This window comes from Lissotriton helveticus, chromosome 6, assembly GCF_964261635.1.
Source record: "Lissotriton helveticus chromosome 6, aLisHel1.1, whole genome shotgun sequence".
In the NCBI taxonomy this organism is placed as follows: Eukaryota; Metazoa; Chordata; class Amphibia; order Caudata; family Salamandridae; genus Lissotriton; species Lissotriton helveticus.
Genome location: NC_136067.1, coordinates 286,860,630 through 286,875,900, shown reverse-complemented (window position 1 = coordinate 286,875,900; position 15,271 = coordinate 286,860,630). Strand labels below are relative to the sequence as shown.

The window sequence follows — 15,271 nt, the reverse complement described above, 5'->3', positions numbered from 1 at the left end:
CTCCTGACAGAGCTCATTCCGATGCTACACCTTAGAAGGCCCAATAGACCTTAGAAGCCCTGGTGTCTTAGCACCAGCAGGTGGACCCTAACGGTGGCAAGTGTGGGTTAACCTTGAAGGCCTGTCCACCACAATCCATGCAGTTCACCTCCAGTCTTGCGAGCAGGCATACGAAGAAGCACACACTAGAGCGACAGTGACTCTGTCACTGAGGTCACAAGACCCTTGAGGCCAGTCCACCTTGTCATTGGTACCTCCATTGGACTTTTTCAGCACTAGTAGTGCAACTTACATGGGGTTGGTAATGTTGGATTTGCATGCACATTAAACTCAGGGGGTGATTATAATGGTGGTGGGACGGCCACATCACCGCGTCGTTGACAGTCCCACCACCATTGATGACTGCATTACTGCCCGCCATATTGCAATGGCGGGCGGTTTTCTGGCACTCGGAGAGACCGATCGCCACGCACACTTCTCCCTTCCATGAGGAAGGGAGAAGGCTAGGATCCTTGTGTCTTGCAGAAAGGAGAGAAAAGGGTGTATCTGCTTCAGGAAGGATATACAATGCAGAAAGGGCCGGAATAGCCAAGCAGGCATGTCCTTTGTGGGCTGCAAGCTAATGATGCTTAATTTAAGTTGGTGTCTGCAGGTGAGGCGAACTGTATTCTTTGTTAGAGACCGGTACAGTATTTAAACCATCAGACTGTAAAACTGAACAAGAGAAAGGCATCAAGAGTTGTTGGCAGAAGGAGGAAGGGAAATATGGAAAACAGAGAATAAGGAGAAAGCAAAGATGAGAAAGAACCTGGAAGAGTGAGATAATGTGGAGGGAGAGTATGTTGGTGGATAAAGGAGGCAGGAGATGAAATCAGATAGACAGCCTTGGTATTCAACAACCCAGCTCCGACACAGATTCACTCACTACCACCCTTTAATAGTGCTGCCCAAGTCTCCATACCTACTCTCTCAGAAGCATTCAATTAGTTATATAGCGCCACTCATACCAGTGCAGGGTGTCAACACTTTACATCATTCACACTACACAGAGGCAGTCAATCATAGGTGTGTAAATCCGTGTATAGGAAATGTTAAATAAAACTACAGGGTGTAGGAGTCACATGTCATCCATACTTGTAGACAGTATTGTTTAAGAGTGCTTGGTCTGGAAGTTGGAAAGTGGGTTAATAGTAGGGGCAAATGTATATCTGTCCCAGGCAATAAGGACACTACCTCAATATATAGCTATACCAGTCTTTGAAAATTATTCTTATGCTCAACCCTTGCTAGCTTGGCTGTTAGCAGGTATGTAAAGCATTTAAAAACACCAATTCAGTAAATAATTAAGACACAACACAATAAAAATTCAACACCAATTTATAAAATTAAAAAATATTTTTTCTTTAAAATGAAAAAAATCCAATCCCGGGAAACGGGAATCTGACTTTTAACATTTTTTGCACGATATAGCACATAGAAACGTATATCCCCTTTTGGTACATCTGGTCATGCTGGACCTGCTCAAAGTCAAAGTTTCAGGCTGACCACGATGAAGCCCTGCAGGGGCTACTCCTTGCGGTAGGTCTCGGTCGAAGTTTACCTTCTGACTTAGAAACTTTTCTGGAGCTTTTCTTCACGGGGTCCGTCGAAGCTCTCAGCCACCCCTGATTCAGTGAGTGTTCGCCAGCTTGTCTTGCAACGAACTCCCAGTCAAACTTATGGAAGTCCAACCTGCGGAGCTTTCCAGCGGTACGAGCTAGGGATGCAGGCTGGCACACAGTTGATGGTGGGTGGCTTGGCTCTTATGGTTGGCCCGGTCACCTTTTCTAAGTTCAGAATTAGAAATGTTTGCAGAGCTTTTTTCTTGCAGGGTCCCTCAATGCTTTTCACTAGGCCGGATTCGGTGAGGGTTCGCCAGCTTGGGTTTCTACCTATGCCCGATCAAACTCTGGAAGTCGAACCCCTGGAGCTTTTCAGCCGGAAGAACCTGGGTGGCAGGCCAACTCATGGTTGATGGTTGTCGGCCTGGCTGGCCAGAGTGAGTCGGTCCACTTATAGAGCTTTTTACCAAAGTTGCTCCAAACTTCTCCAAACCTCTGGAACTTCTTCCTGAAGTTTTCCAAAGGGTCTGAAAGTGTCCAAAACTTACTCCACGGGTCTGGAATCTCCAAGATGGTCCTTGAAATGGACTTCAGTTACCACAATCCACTTGGACAAAACCCTTTCAAATTCACTGGTAGTTCTCCAGGCTGGGGATTCTTGGTGGGCCAGGTTAGCTCTGTTAACCTTCAGCTTGCAGGGAGTCCGCTCTTAAGTCCTTTGGAAGCAAGGTAGTCCATAGGACTGTAATTCCAGATTGTGCAACAGGCACAATCTTCAGTCCAGAGCCTGGTTGGTTCAAATCAAGCTCCTCAGCAGGGACCCTTCTTCTCCCAAGTTTGAAGCAGCATCATCTGAGAGGCTTTGTCCCTTTCAGATACTTATTCCAAGTTCTCTGGGTCAAGAAGGAGGACACTCCTGTCCAATGAGGTGCAGGGCAATGCTCCAGGGTATGACCACATTCTCTAAAGTGGGGCATTATTTTCCCAAAGAGAACATCATTTCTCCAAAATTCATCAGGGCTGATTTTCCAGCAGAGGGAGCAGAACTAACTCAACCAGCCTACAGGATGGCTTCATATACCTAGGTCCACTCCCCTTACATCTGGGAATTCCTCCTTAATCCCCCCATCCGGCTGTGGGAGAGGTGTAAATGAAAGTGATTTTTCCAGCTTCTCTCCTTCTCTTGAAGAGCATTGTTTACTACCACTCCCCCTGGCTCTGGCGTTCCTCTGCCCAGCAACCTCTACTCTCAGACAGGCCACCTAACTCCAGGGGTCATTTATCACCTCTTCAAACAGCCAGTCCAATCCATTTACCTCTGACAAATCAAGGCAGGGCACTAAGGGCTGAATTGTGGCTTGCAGACAAGAACATCTTATAACTTCTTGTCTGTAAATTTTAGAATAAATTCAACAATACCACATTGTTGCATTTATCATTAACATTCTTCTGAGTCCTTTAATCCTAGTTGTATGGCTTTCCTTTCTCCAGTTATTAATTAATAACCTCTTGCAATGTTAACCTATGGGCTGGGGATCTGCAAAGGAAAAATTAACTGGCCAATTTCTCCAATACCAGGGCCTGTATAAGGATCCTCCTTATACCTACAGGACCCCCACCCCTAGAATACATAGGAAAGACTTTAGGGGTTCTGATTATATCAAAATATTGCAGATCCTCACTTCACAGTGCTCCTAGCACAAAAGCCGATTTTGGGAAGCACTATACTACAATGTAGGCAGTGAAATGTGCAATTTCACTAAACCCAGGGCATATAACACTCATTTTATAAGGGCCCTCCTTGTAGATACCTGACCTAACCCCTAGGACACCTAGGGGAACCCCTGGGGATACCTAATATGCCCCAACATTGTAGTTTATCAATGTGTAAGTGCCCTAAACCCAAAAGTCAAGATTGAGCACAATTTGCATTTTAAAAGCAGTCCTCCAACACGGGTCTGCTTTTAAACTGACCTCAGGCTACAGCAGTGCACACATGCAAGAGCAGGAAGGGGTTCTGGCCTCTAAACCACTATGCCCTAATATATACTAGGGACTTAAAGGTAGTTTCAATCCCCATGCCCTATTATGCACTAGGGCCGTATAGGAGAGGTCATGTCAATCATAGAGGTACCCTAACCCATAGTGCACCCTAGTGTATGTAGGTATTTTTACTGTATTTGTAAGTGTCTCTTTCAACATAGCACTGCCCCTGGGCCTGGTTAGTCAGAGGCCAGGGTCAGTCAGAGTCAGGTACCACCAGTACCAGTCAGCAAAAAGTTGGGGAGTGCCCAGGGCACAGATGGCTTTGCAACACTAGAGAAGCACAAACCCAGAATTTAAAACATAACACCATGGTTGGGGGTTCTCTTTAATAATCAGAATTGATTTCCATCCTAATGAACCCATTTTCAAACTTTAGGATAATGAAAGACTGGGTAAAAATCATAACGTTCTAATCTATACCTTGCAGTTTTCATGCAGCTCTTTGATGACGGTTAATAGCTCACTGTTCAGTGTTAGGATTTTAACTTATAAACTGCAAATAGCAAAAGAATCTCTCAGACAAAAGCAGTAACTCACTGACCTATTTACATTATATGCATTTTGTGATCTGCGTGGTACACAATCTTTGTAGCGGGCATATTACCCCACTGTGGCTACCTTACCATGAGTCAAAACTTCCAGTACTCAGACCTCTGATCTCTCTCAATAAAGATCATTAATCACCGAAGTTATCTTCACATTTTTATTGTTGCCTGAAAATTTCTGGAGACCAGGAATGCAGCAGCAGGTACTTTTCAAGCCATAATGCACTTACAACCATGACGCCCTCACCCGAAGTGAGCATCCTTTTTTGCTTGGTGCATGAAGATGCAAGATTCATATACATTTTTTTTAAACATTTGGTCTGATTACTATGTGAATGTAAACAACAATAAAGCATACATGCAAACTGTGACTACATGCCTGCTTTTCTCAATATTTCACTTCAAAACGATGCGAATGTATTTGTTTAACGGGTGGTGATTTGTATAGGGTCAATGAAAAATCCACAAGGTTGTCCCTGTCCCCCCTAGAATTTTAGTGTCTCCTACGCCCCTGACCGTTTGCATGCAAAAAGATTGGCTTTCTGGATAAGAAAGTAAGGTTAGCAATAGGCAAAGAGAAGGGACTGCTAGCTGCACAGATAAAAAGCCAGCTGCTGCTGTGTGTAGAAACAGCGGTGGCGCCCAGCCTGCTTTCAATAAGTAAACACACTCCGTTCAGCGTCGTCAGTGTGACAAAGTTCCCAGAGAAAATAACAACAATAACACGGCTTGAAGACACAGGGTCTCTGCTGCTGCTGCGTGCTTAGTATCACAAGCATTGCTGGAGCAGACTGACCTGGTGGTGACAATCACGGCTGGCATGGCTGCAGGAATCCTCCGGGGCGCCCCGTGCCCTCTGCAGCTCGCCTCCTGCTCTGTCTCTCCCGGGCAAGGCTGGGACTCCTCAGCGTGCTGGGTGCAGCGCCGACGCCGTCACGAGCTCTGCAGAGGGGAAGGCTCAGGCTGTGAATCAGAGGAGCAGCCGTCACTTCCCTCCATCAACCCTGCTCTGTCCTCTCACAACATGGCGGGCATTGATTTCACCGAGCACAAGACGCAAAAAGCTCCCTGTTTTGCTTCCTTCTTCAAACATTAACCTTTAGCCTATAAAAGTTGTTTTTTTAAATGTGGAGAAAAAAAATGACGCCCCGTAGTCGGCAGGATTCGAACCTGCGCGGGGAGACCCCAATGGATTTCTAGTCCATCGCCTTAACCACTCGGCCACGACTACTTCCTGGTATTAAGAAATAGATGTGTTGTATTTTACCCTACATCAAGATCGTCTCCTGGGTGCTTTCTATAAATGTTTATAAAGTGTGAGGAGAATAATAATAATAATACAAATATATACGATGTTTTGCTGTTCTGGGTTGCTTTTCATATTTGTGTGACATTTTCCAGAAATACGGGGCAAATGAAACTTACTTTATGGCATTTCGTCATTTTGCACGACAGTAAGTTAATGGCCAGACATCAGAGAATAGGTTGATCCGTGGTTGTGTTACATAGGAACATTATTTTTACTCGCGATAGATCAAAGCATGTTTAAACTGTTATTACAAAACAAATCATTATTATAATGGTCCTCACATGATGTCTCGCAGAGCAGAGGGTGTCCGTGGTTTCACAGCATAGCATATTAAATGCAATCAGTATGCAGTTATATCTAAGGCTTGCAGTTTTTCCCTTTCCACGATTTCTACAAATACCTTTCGCAAAAATCCCTTATGCATTAGCCTTGGGTAGCATTTTGACAACATGCGTACAGTATATCCCTTTAATGTTTTACCTGTAGAGGAATGGTCACATTAGTTCATAGTATATTTACTCAGGTGTCTTCACTAATGTACTCCTCTTCCCGATGCCCTTTAATTTCTGGAAAACATAAGAAATAATATGTGTCCCCATGGGGCCCTCCAGTGGGTCTATAGACCCCTTTTGGATGCTCAGCTGCCTTCATCACTGTGGTCGTCTGAGCCCTCCATTGTTTAGTAGGGCAGGATGCCCTAGAAGCCTCCAGGAGTCCTGGAAGTCTCCTACTGCATGTGTCCCTGGGAACAGTCCAAATATTCCTGACTCTGCAATGATACTTGTTATTGGTATCCAAGCTGCGCTCTCTGTGCTCAGTGCCTTCTGCTGGTCTTGGGCAGTGGTGCATCGCCAGAAGAGGTGGTAGGTTGTCTTCTCCGTGGTGCATCGTCTCAGGCAAGATTTGCATTGGTTGAGCCACCAGACATGCATGAATGTTCTCATTATGACACCTAACAAAAGGTTCAGGTGGGAATATTAAGTGAAACAATCAAATTACAGACATATAATCAGACATTTACTAAAAAAGGGAAGAAAGAAGAAGCCTATACATACAAAAGAAATTTATTGCATAAAAATTCATTAAGGGGAACAATAACGCTCAAAAAAGGGAGACTGTTGGCAATACACTAACAAACAATTCACATGCCAAACAAATGGCTAACAAACAGACATTACATATGAAAAAGGAACAACAAACACAACAATGATGTGTCCTTCACAAATTGTGGCCACTAGAAGCGTTGACGATTCAGAAAAGGGGGTGGTGATGAACAGAGTGTCTGAATTAAACAGACCACTCTTACCCAGTAAAAAAAGATCAGGGCTTGATCTATCACCGTTATTTAGCACACTGCCCCATCCCAGCTCAGAACCTGGCTATATGCAAATTAGTCTGTCCCTGGCCCAGTGCATCATGGGAACAGGGCAGACCAAACTACCAAGCCAATTCTTCACCAGAAAGGAGACAAGCTTCCGGGGACCGGTTTCTGGCATTTCAGCCGTCATCGGCCCGGCTTGCTTGAATCCTGATGGAGCAGTGAGCAAGGGACTCATGTCTGAGTATACCCTGCCACACCTATAGTGGCCAAAAACGATTCAGAAAAGGGGGTGGTGATGAACAGAGTGTCTGAATTAAGCAGACCACTCTTACCCAGTCCAAAGATCAGGGCTTGATCCATCACCGTTATTTAGCTCACTGCCCCATCCCAGCTCACAACCTGGCTATATGCAAATTAGTCTGTCCCTGGCCCAGTGCATCATGGGAACAGGGCAGACCAAACTACCAAGCCAATTCTTCATCAGAAAGGAGACAAGCTTCCGGGGACCGGTTTCTGGCATTTCAGCCGTCGTCGGCCCGGCGTGCTTGAATCCTGATGGAGCAGTGAGCAAGGGACTCATGTCTGAGTATACCCTGCCACACCTATAGTGGCCAAAAACGATTCAGAAAAGGGGGTGGTGATGAACAAAGTGTCTGAATTAAGCAGACCACTCTTACCCAGTCCAAAGATCAGGGCTTGATCCATCACCGTTATTTAGCTCACTGCCCCATCCCAGCTCAGAACCTGGCTATATGCAAATTAGTCTGTCCCTGGCCCAGTGCATCATGGGAACAGGGCAGACCAAACTACCAAGCCAATTCTTCACCAGAAAGGAGACAAGCTTCCGGGGACCGGTTTCTGGCATTTCAGCCGTCGTCGGCCCGGCTTGCTTGAATCCTGATGGAGCAGTGAGCAAGGGACTCATGTCTGAGTATACCCTGCCACACCTATAGTGGCCAAAAACGATTCAGAAAAGGGGGTGGTGATGAACAGAGTGTCTGAATTAAGCAGACCACTCTTACCCAGTCCAAAGATCAGGGCTTGATCCATCACCGTTATTTAAGCGTGGAAGGGTATACTCAGATGAGAGTCCCTTGCTCATTGCACCATCAGGATTCAAGCAAGCCGGGCCGACGACGGCTGAAATGCCAGAAACCGGTCCCCGGAAGCTTGTTTCCTTCCCAGTATAAGAATTGGCTTGGTAGTTTGGTTTGCCCTGTTCCCATCATGCACTGGGACAGGAACAGACTAATTTGCATGTAGCCAGGTTCTGAGCTGGGATGGTGCAGTGAGCTAAAAAACGGTGATGGATCAAGCCCTGATCTTTGGACTGGGTAAGAGTGGTCTGCTTAATTCAGACACTCTGTTCATCACCACCCCCTTTTCTGAATCATTTTGTCCACCATAAGCGTGGAAGGGTATACTCAGATGTGAGTCCCTTGCTCATTGCACCATCAGGATTCAAGCAAGCCGGGCCGACGACGGCTGAAATGCCAGAAACCGGTCCCCAGAAGCTTGTTTCCTTCCCAGTATAAGAATTGGCTTGGTAGTTTGGTTTGCCCTGTTCCCATCATGCACTGGGACAGGAACAGACTAATTTGCATGTAGCCAGGTTCTGAGCTGGGATGGTGCAGTGAGCTAAAAAACGGTGATGGATCAAGCCCTGATCTTTGGACTGGGTAAGAGTGGTCTGCTTAATTCAGACACTCTGTTCATCACCACCCCCTTTTCTGAATCATTTTGTCCACCATAAGCGTGGAAGGGTATACTCAGATGTGAGTCCCTTGCTCATTGCACCATCAGGATTCAAGCAAGCCGGGCCGACGACGGCTGAAATGCCAGAAACCGGTCCCCGGAAGCTTGTTTCCTTCCCAGTATAAGAATTGGCTTGGTAGTTTGGTTTGCCCTGTTCCCATCATGCACTGGGACAGGAACAGACTAATTTGCATGTAGCCAGGTTCTGAGCTGGGATGGTGCAGTGAGCTAAAAACAGTGATGGATCAAGCCCTGATCTTTGGACTGGGTAAGAGTGGTCTGCTTAATTCAGACACTCTGTTCATCACCACCCCCTTTTCTGAATCATTTTGTCCACCATAAGCGTGGAAGGGTATACTCAAATGTGAGTCCCTTGCTCATTGCACCATCAGGATTCAAGCAAGCCGGGCCGACGGCGGCTGAAATGCCAGAAACCGGTCCCCGGAAGCTTGTTTTCTTCCCAGTATAAGAATTGGCTTGGTAGTTTGGTTTGCCCTGTTCCCATCATGCACTGGGACAGGAACAGACTAATTTGCATGTAGCCAGGTTCTGAGCTGGGCTGGTGCAGTGAGCTAAAAAACGGTGATGGATCAAGCCCTGATCTTTGGACTGGGTAAGAGTGGTCTGCTTAATTCAGACACTCTGTTAATCACCACCCCCTTTTCTGAATCATTTTGTCCACCATAAGCGTGGAAGGGTATACTCAGATGTGAGTCCCTTGCTCATTGCACCATCAGGATTCAAGCAAGCCGGGCCGAAGACGGCTGAAATGCCAGAAACCGGTCCCCGGAAGCTTGTTTCCTTCCCAGTATAAGAATTGGCTTGGTAGTTTGGTTTGCCCTGTTCCCATCATGCACTGGGACAGGAACAGACTAATTTGCATGTAGCCAGGTTCTGAGCTGGGATGGTGCAGTGAGCTAAAAAACGGTGATGGATCAAGCCCTGATCTTTGGACTGGGTAAGAGTGGTCTGCTTAATTCAGACACTCTGTTCATCATTCACCACCCCCTTTTCTGAATCACTAGAAGCGTCGACGGCGTTTCGACCGCAGGGTTCCTGTGCGGTCATCATCAGGACTACAATTTATTTGAGCGTTAAATTTCACTTGATACAAGGCCAATCATAGCTGAGATGGCTAGTTGCAGAAAAAACGAACTTCGGAAAATTCAATTGCTAGAGCAATCCAATGTTTCAATTTCACTCAGGCGGACATAAATAACCCCTGTAGGTATGCTCGGTCAATATATTCAGCAAGTGACTAGTAAATGGCATGTAGCAATTAGCCCAGTAATTCGGTCAGAAAAATCAATTGTTAGAGCAATCCAATGCTTCAATTTCCCTCGGGCGGAGATAAATAACGCCTGTAGGTATGCTCGGTAAATATATTCAGCAGGTGACCAGTGGTGTAGGAATTAGCCCAATAAATCGGCTAGCTCAACCCACAAGTCGGAGCCCATCACGAGTTGAGCTAGCCAATTTATTGGGCTAATGTGAGTATACCCTCGATTATGCCACCCTCCAGTGGGAGGGAGGCTTGAGCCTCTCTCTAATTGGCTGGGTCCCCTCATCTTCAAGATGGAGGGGACTGAGATGTGTGCTTCACCTACCTCCCCAACCTGAAGGTTGGCAAAGGTGGGCACACCTCTCCTCCTAACTTGGGTTTCCCGTCAATTCTCCTACCCCAAGTGGGGTTCAGAACCGGTGGGAGCCTATTGCTGGTGGCAGCAATAGGCTGAGACAGATACAAAGGTGGCAGGCTTTTAAAGCTTCCGCTTCGTGAACCCAGCCCAGGAGGATTGCAAAAAACACAGTTGATGGACAGAATGTAGAACAATGTCATACATTCACCCCAGTACAAGGATCTGGGCCTAAATCCATCGTTTTTTTGCACTCCACACCACCCTGGGTTAGACACTGGCTATATGCAAATCAGCTCTGACCCTGTGCCTCATGGGAACAGTCCAGTCCGTACTACCAAGCCATGTCTTTCCCAGACCGGAATCAAGCATCCAAGGACCGGTTTCTGGCTATCAGCCTTCATCAGCCTGGATAGCTTGACTCCAGTGGTGTGGAGAACCTGGGACTCACGCCTGAGCATACCCAGCCCACTCGGGATGAAAATTGCAAAACACACAGTAGATGGACAGAATGTAGAACAATGTCATACATTCACCCCAGTACAAGGATCTGGGCCTAAATCCATCGTTTTTTTGCACTCCACACCACCCTGGGTTAGACACTGGCTATATGCAAATCAGCTCTGACCCTGTGCCTCATGGGAACAGTCCAGTCCGAACTACCAAGCCATGTCTTTCCCAGACCGGAATCAAGCATCCAAGGACCGGTTTCTGGCTATCAGCCTTCATCAGCCTGGATAGCTTGACTCCAGTGGTGTGGAGAGCCTGGGACTCACGTCTGAGCATACCCAGCCCACTCGGGGTGAAAATTGCAAAAAACACAGTTGATGGACAGAATGTAGAACAATGTCATACATTCACCCCAGTACAAGGATCTGGGCCTAAATCCATCGATTATTTGCACTCCACACCACCCTGGGTTAGACACTGGCTATATGCAAATCAGCTCTGACCCTGTGCCTCATGGGAACAGTCCAGTCCGAACTACCAAGCCATGTCTTTCCCAGACCGGAATCAAGCATCAAAGGACCGGTTTCTGGCTATCAGCCTTCATCAGCCTGGATAGCTTGACTCCAGTGGTGTGGAGAGCCTGGGACTCACGTCTGAGCATACCCAGCCCACTCGGGGTGAAAATTGCAAAAAACACAGTTGATGGACAGAATGTAGAACAATGTCATACATTCACCCCAGTACAAGGATCTGGGCCTAAATCCATCGTTTTTTTGCACTCCACACCACCCTGGGTTAGACACTGGCTATATTCAAATCAGCTCTGACCCTGTGCCTCATGGGAACAGTCCAGTCCGAACTACCAAGCCATGTCTTTCCCAGACCGGAATCAAGCATCCAAGGACCGGTTTCTGGCTATCAGCCTTCATCAGCCTGGATAGCTTGACTCCAGTGGTGTGGAGAGCCTGGGACTCACGTCTGAGCATACCCAGCCCACTCGGGGTGAAAATTGCAAAAAACACAGTTGATGGACAGAATGTAGAACAATGTCATACATTCACCCCAGTACAAGGATCTGGGCCTAAATCCATCGTTTTTTTGCACTCCACACCACCCTGGGTTAGACACTGGCTATATGCAAATCAGCTCTGACCCTGTGCCTCATGGGAACAGTCCAGTCCGAACTACCAAGCTATGTCTTTCCCAGACCGGAATCAAGCATCCAAGGACCGGTTTCTGGCTATCAGCCTTCATCAGCCTGGATAGCTTGACTCCAGTGGTGTGGAGAGCCTGGGACTCACGTCTGAGCATACCCAGCCCACTCGGGGTGAAAATTGCAAAAAACACAGTTGATGGACAGAATGTAGAACAAAGTCATACATTCACCCCAGTACAAGGATCTGGGCCTAAATCCATCGTTTTTTTGCACTCCACACCACCCTGGGTTAGACACTGGCTATATGCAAATCAGCTCTGACCCTGTGCCTCATGGGAACAGTCCAGTCCGAACTACCAAGCCATGTCTTTCCCAGACCGGAATCAAGCATCCAAGGACCGGTTTCTGGCTATCAGCCTTCATTCAGCCTGGATAGCTTGACTCCAGTGGTGTGGAGAGCCTGGGACTCACGTCTGAGCATACCCAGCCCACTCGGGGTGAAAATTGAAAAAAACACAGTTAATGGACAGAATGTAGAACAATATCATACATTCACCCCAGTACAAGGATCTGGGCCTAAATCCATCGTTTTTTTGCACTCCACACCACCCTGGGTTAGACACTGGCTATATGCAAATCAGCTCTGACCCTGTGCCTCATGGGAACAGTCCAGTCCGAACTACCAAGCCATGTCTTTCCCAGACCGGAATCAAGCATCCAAGGACCGGTTTCTGGCTATCAGCCTTCATTCAGCCTGGATAGCTTGACTCCAGTGGTGTGGAGAGCCTGGGACTCACGTCTGAGCATACCCAGCCCACTCAGGGTGAAAATTGAAAAAAACACAGTTAATGGACAGAATGTAGAACAATATCATACATTCACCCCAGTACAAGGATCTGGGCCTAAATCCATCGTTTTTTTGCACTCCACACCACCCTGGGTTAGACACTGGCTATATGCAAATCAGCTCTGACCCTGTGCCTCATGGGAACAGTCCAGTCCGAACTACCAAGCCATGTCTTTCCCAGACCGGAATCAAGCATCCAAGGACCGGTTTCTGGCTATCAGCCTTCATTCAGCCTGGATAGCTTGACTCCAGTGGTGTGGAGAGCCTGGGACTCACGTCTGAGCATACCCAGCCCACTCGGGGTGAAAATTGCAAAAAATACAGTTAATGGACAGAATGTAGAACAATGTCATACATTCACCCCAGTACAAGGATCTGGGCCTAAATCCATCGTCTTTTTGCACTCCACGCCACCCTGGGTTAGACACTGGCTATATGCAAATCAGCTCTGACCCTGTGCCTCATGGGAACAGTCCAGTCCGAACTACCAAGCCATGTCTTTCCCAGACCGGAATCAAGCATCCAAGGACCGGTTTCTGGCTATCAGCCTTCATTAGCCTGGATAGCTTGACTCCAGTGGTGTGGAGAACCTGGGACTCACGTCTGAGCATACCCAGCCCACTCGGGGTGAAAATTGCAAAAAACACAGTTGATGGACAGAATGTAGAACAATGTCATACATTCACCCCAGTACAAGGATCTGGGCCTAAATCCATCATTTTTTTGCACTCCACACCACCCTGGGTTAGACACTGGCTATATGCAAATCAGCTCTGACCCTGTGCCTCATGGGAACAGTCCAGTCCGAACTACCAAGCCATGTCTTTCCCAGACGGGAATCAAGCATCCAAGGACCGGTTTCTGGCTATCAGCCTTCATCAGCCTGGATAGCTTGACTCCAGTGGTGTGGAGAGCCTGGGACTCACGTCTGAGCATACCCAGCCCACTCGGGGTGAAAATTGCAAAAAACACAGTTGATGGGCAGAATGTAGAACAATGTCATACATTCACCCCAGTACAAGGATCTGGGCCTAAATCCATCGTTTTTTTGCACTCCACACAACCCTGGGTTAGACACTGGCTATATGCAAATCAGCTCTGACCCTGTGCCTCATGGGAACAGTCCAGTCCGAACTACCAAGCCATGTCTTTCCCAGACCGGAATCGAGCATCAAAGGACCGGTTTCTGGCTATCAGCCTTCATCAGCCTGGATAGCTTGACTCCAGTGGTGTGGAGAGCCTGGGACTCACGTCTGAGCATACCCAGCCCACTCGGGGTGAAAATTGCAAAAAACACAGTTGATGGACAGAATGTAGAACAATGTCATACATTCACCCCAGTACAAGGATCTGGGCCTAAATCCATCGTTTTTTTGCACTCCACACCACCCTGGGTTAGACACTGGCTATATGCAAATCAGCTCTGACCCTGTGCCTCATGGGAACAGTCCAGTCCGAACTACCAAGCCATGTCTTTCCCAGACCGGAATCAAGCATCCAAGGACCGGTTTCTGGCTATCAGCCTTCATTCAGCCTGGATAGCTTGACTCCAGTGGTGTGGAGAGCCTGGGACTCACGTCTGAGCATACCCAGCCCACTCGGGGTGAAAATTGAAAAAAACACAGTTAATGGACAGAATGTAGAACAATATCATACATTCACCCCAGTACAAGGATCTGGGCCTAAATCCATCGTTTTTTTGCACTCCACACCACCCTGGGTTAGACACTGGCTATATGCAAATCAGCTCTGACCCTGTGCCTCATGGGAACAGTCCAGTCCGAACTACCAAGCCATGTCTTTCCCAGACCGGAATCAAGCATCCAAGGACCGGTTTCTGGCTATCAGCCTTCATTCAGCCTGGATAGCTTGACTCCAGTGGTGTGGAGAGCCTGGGACTCACGTCTGAGCATACCCAGCCCACTCGGGGTGAAAATTTAAAAAAAACACAGTTAATGGACAGAATGTAGAACAATATCATACATTCACCCCAGTACAAGGATCTGGGCCTAAATCCATCGTTTTATTGCACTCCACACCACCCTGGGTTAGACACTGGCTATATGCAAATCAGCTCTGACCCTGTGCCTCATGGGAACAGTCCAGTCCGAACTACCAAGCCATGTCTTTCCCAGACCGGAATCAAGCATCCAAGGACCGGTTTCTGGCTATCAGCCTTCATTCAGCCTGGATAGCTTGACTCCAGTGGTGTGGAGAGCCTGGGACTCACGTCTGAGCATACCCAGCCCACTCGGGGTGAAAATTGAAAAAAACACAGTTAATGGACAGAATGTAGAACAATATCATACATTCACCCCAGTACATGGATCTGGGCCTAAATCCATCGTTTTTTTGCACTCCACACCACCCTGGGTTAGACACTGGCTATATGCAAATCAGCTCTGACCCTGTGCCTCATGGGAACAGTCCAGTCCGAACTACCAAGCCATGTCTTTCCCAGACCGGAATCAAGCATCCAAGGACCGGTTTCTGGCTATCAGCCTTCATTCAGCCTGGATAGCATATAGCCAGTGACTAACCCAGGGTGGTGTGGAGTGCAAAAAAACAATGGATTTAGGCCCAGATCCTTGTACTGGGGTGAAT

At 47.4% G+C, this 15,271-nt stretch overlaps 1 protein-coding gene and 1 non-coding gene across 2 annotated transcripts in view; both read right to left on the bottom strand.

Annotated features, from left to right (window-relative positions):
* The window catches only part of HS1BP3 (HCLS1 binding protein 3), a 532,368-nt gene extending 527,107 nt beyond the window's left edge, over positions 1-5,261 (bottom strand). Inside the window, exon 1 of the mRNA XM_078647732.1 lies at positions 4,989-5,261. Within this exon, the coding sequence (XP_078503858.1) occupies positions 4,989-5,014 (26 nt within the window). The 5' untranslated portion in view covers positions 5,015-5,261. The remainder of the gene's footprint in view (positions 1-4,988) is intronic.
* An 80-nt stretch (positions 5,262-5,341) lies between these two features.
* On the bottom strand, positions 5,342-5,423 carry TRNAS-AGA (transfer RNA serine (anticodon AGA)). Its single transcript has one exon. It is a non-coding gene; the product is annotated as a tRNA-Ser (tRNA).
* Between the last annotated feature and the right edge of the window lie 9,848 nt (positions 5,424-15,271).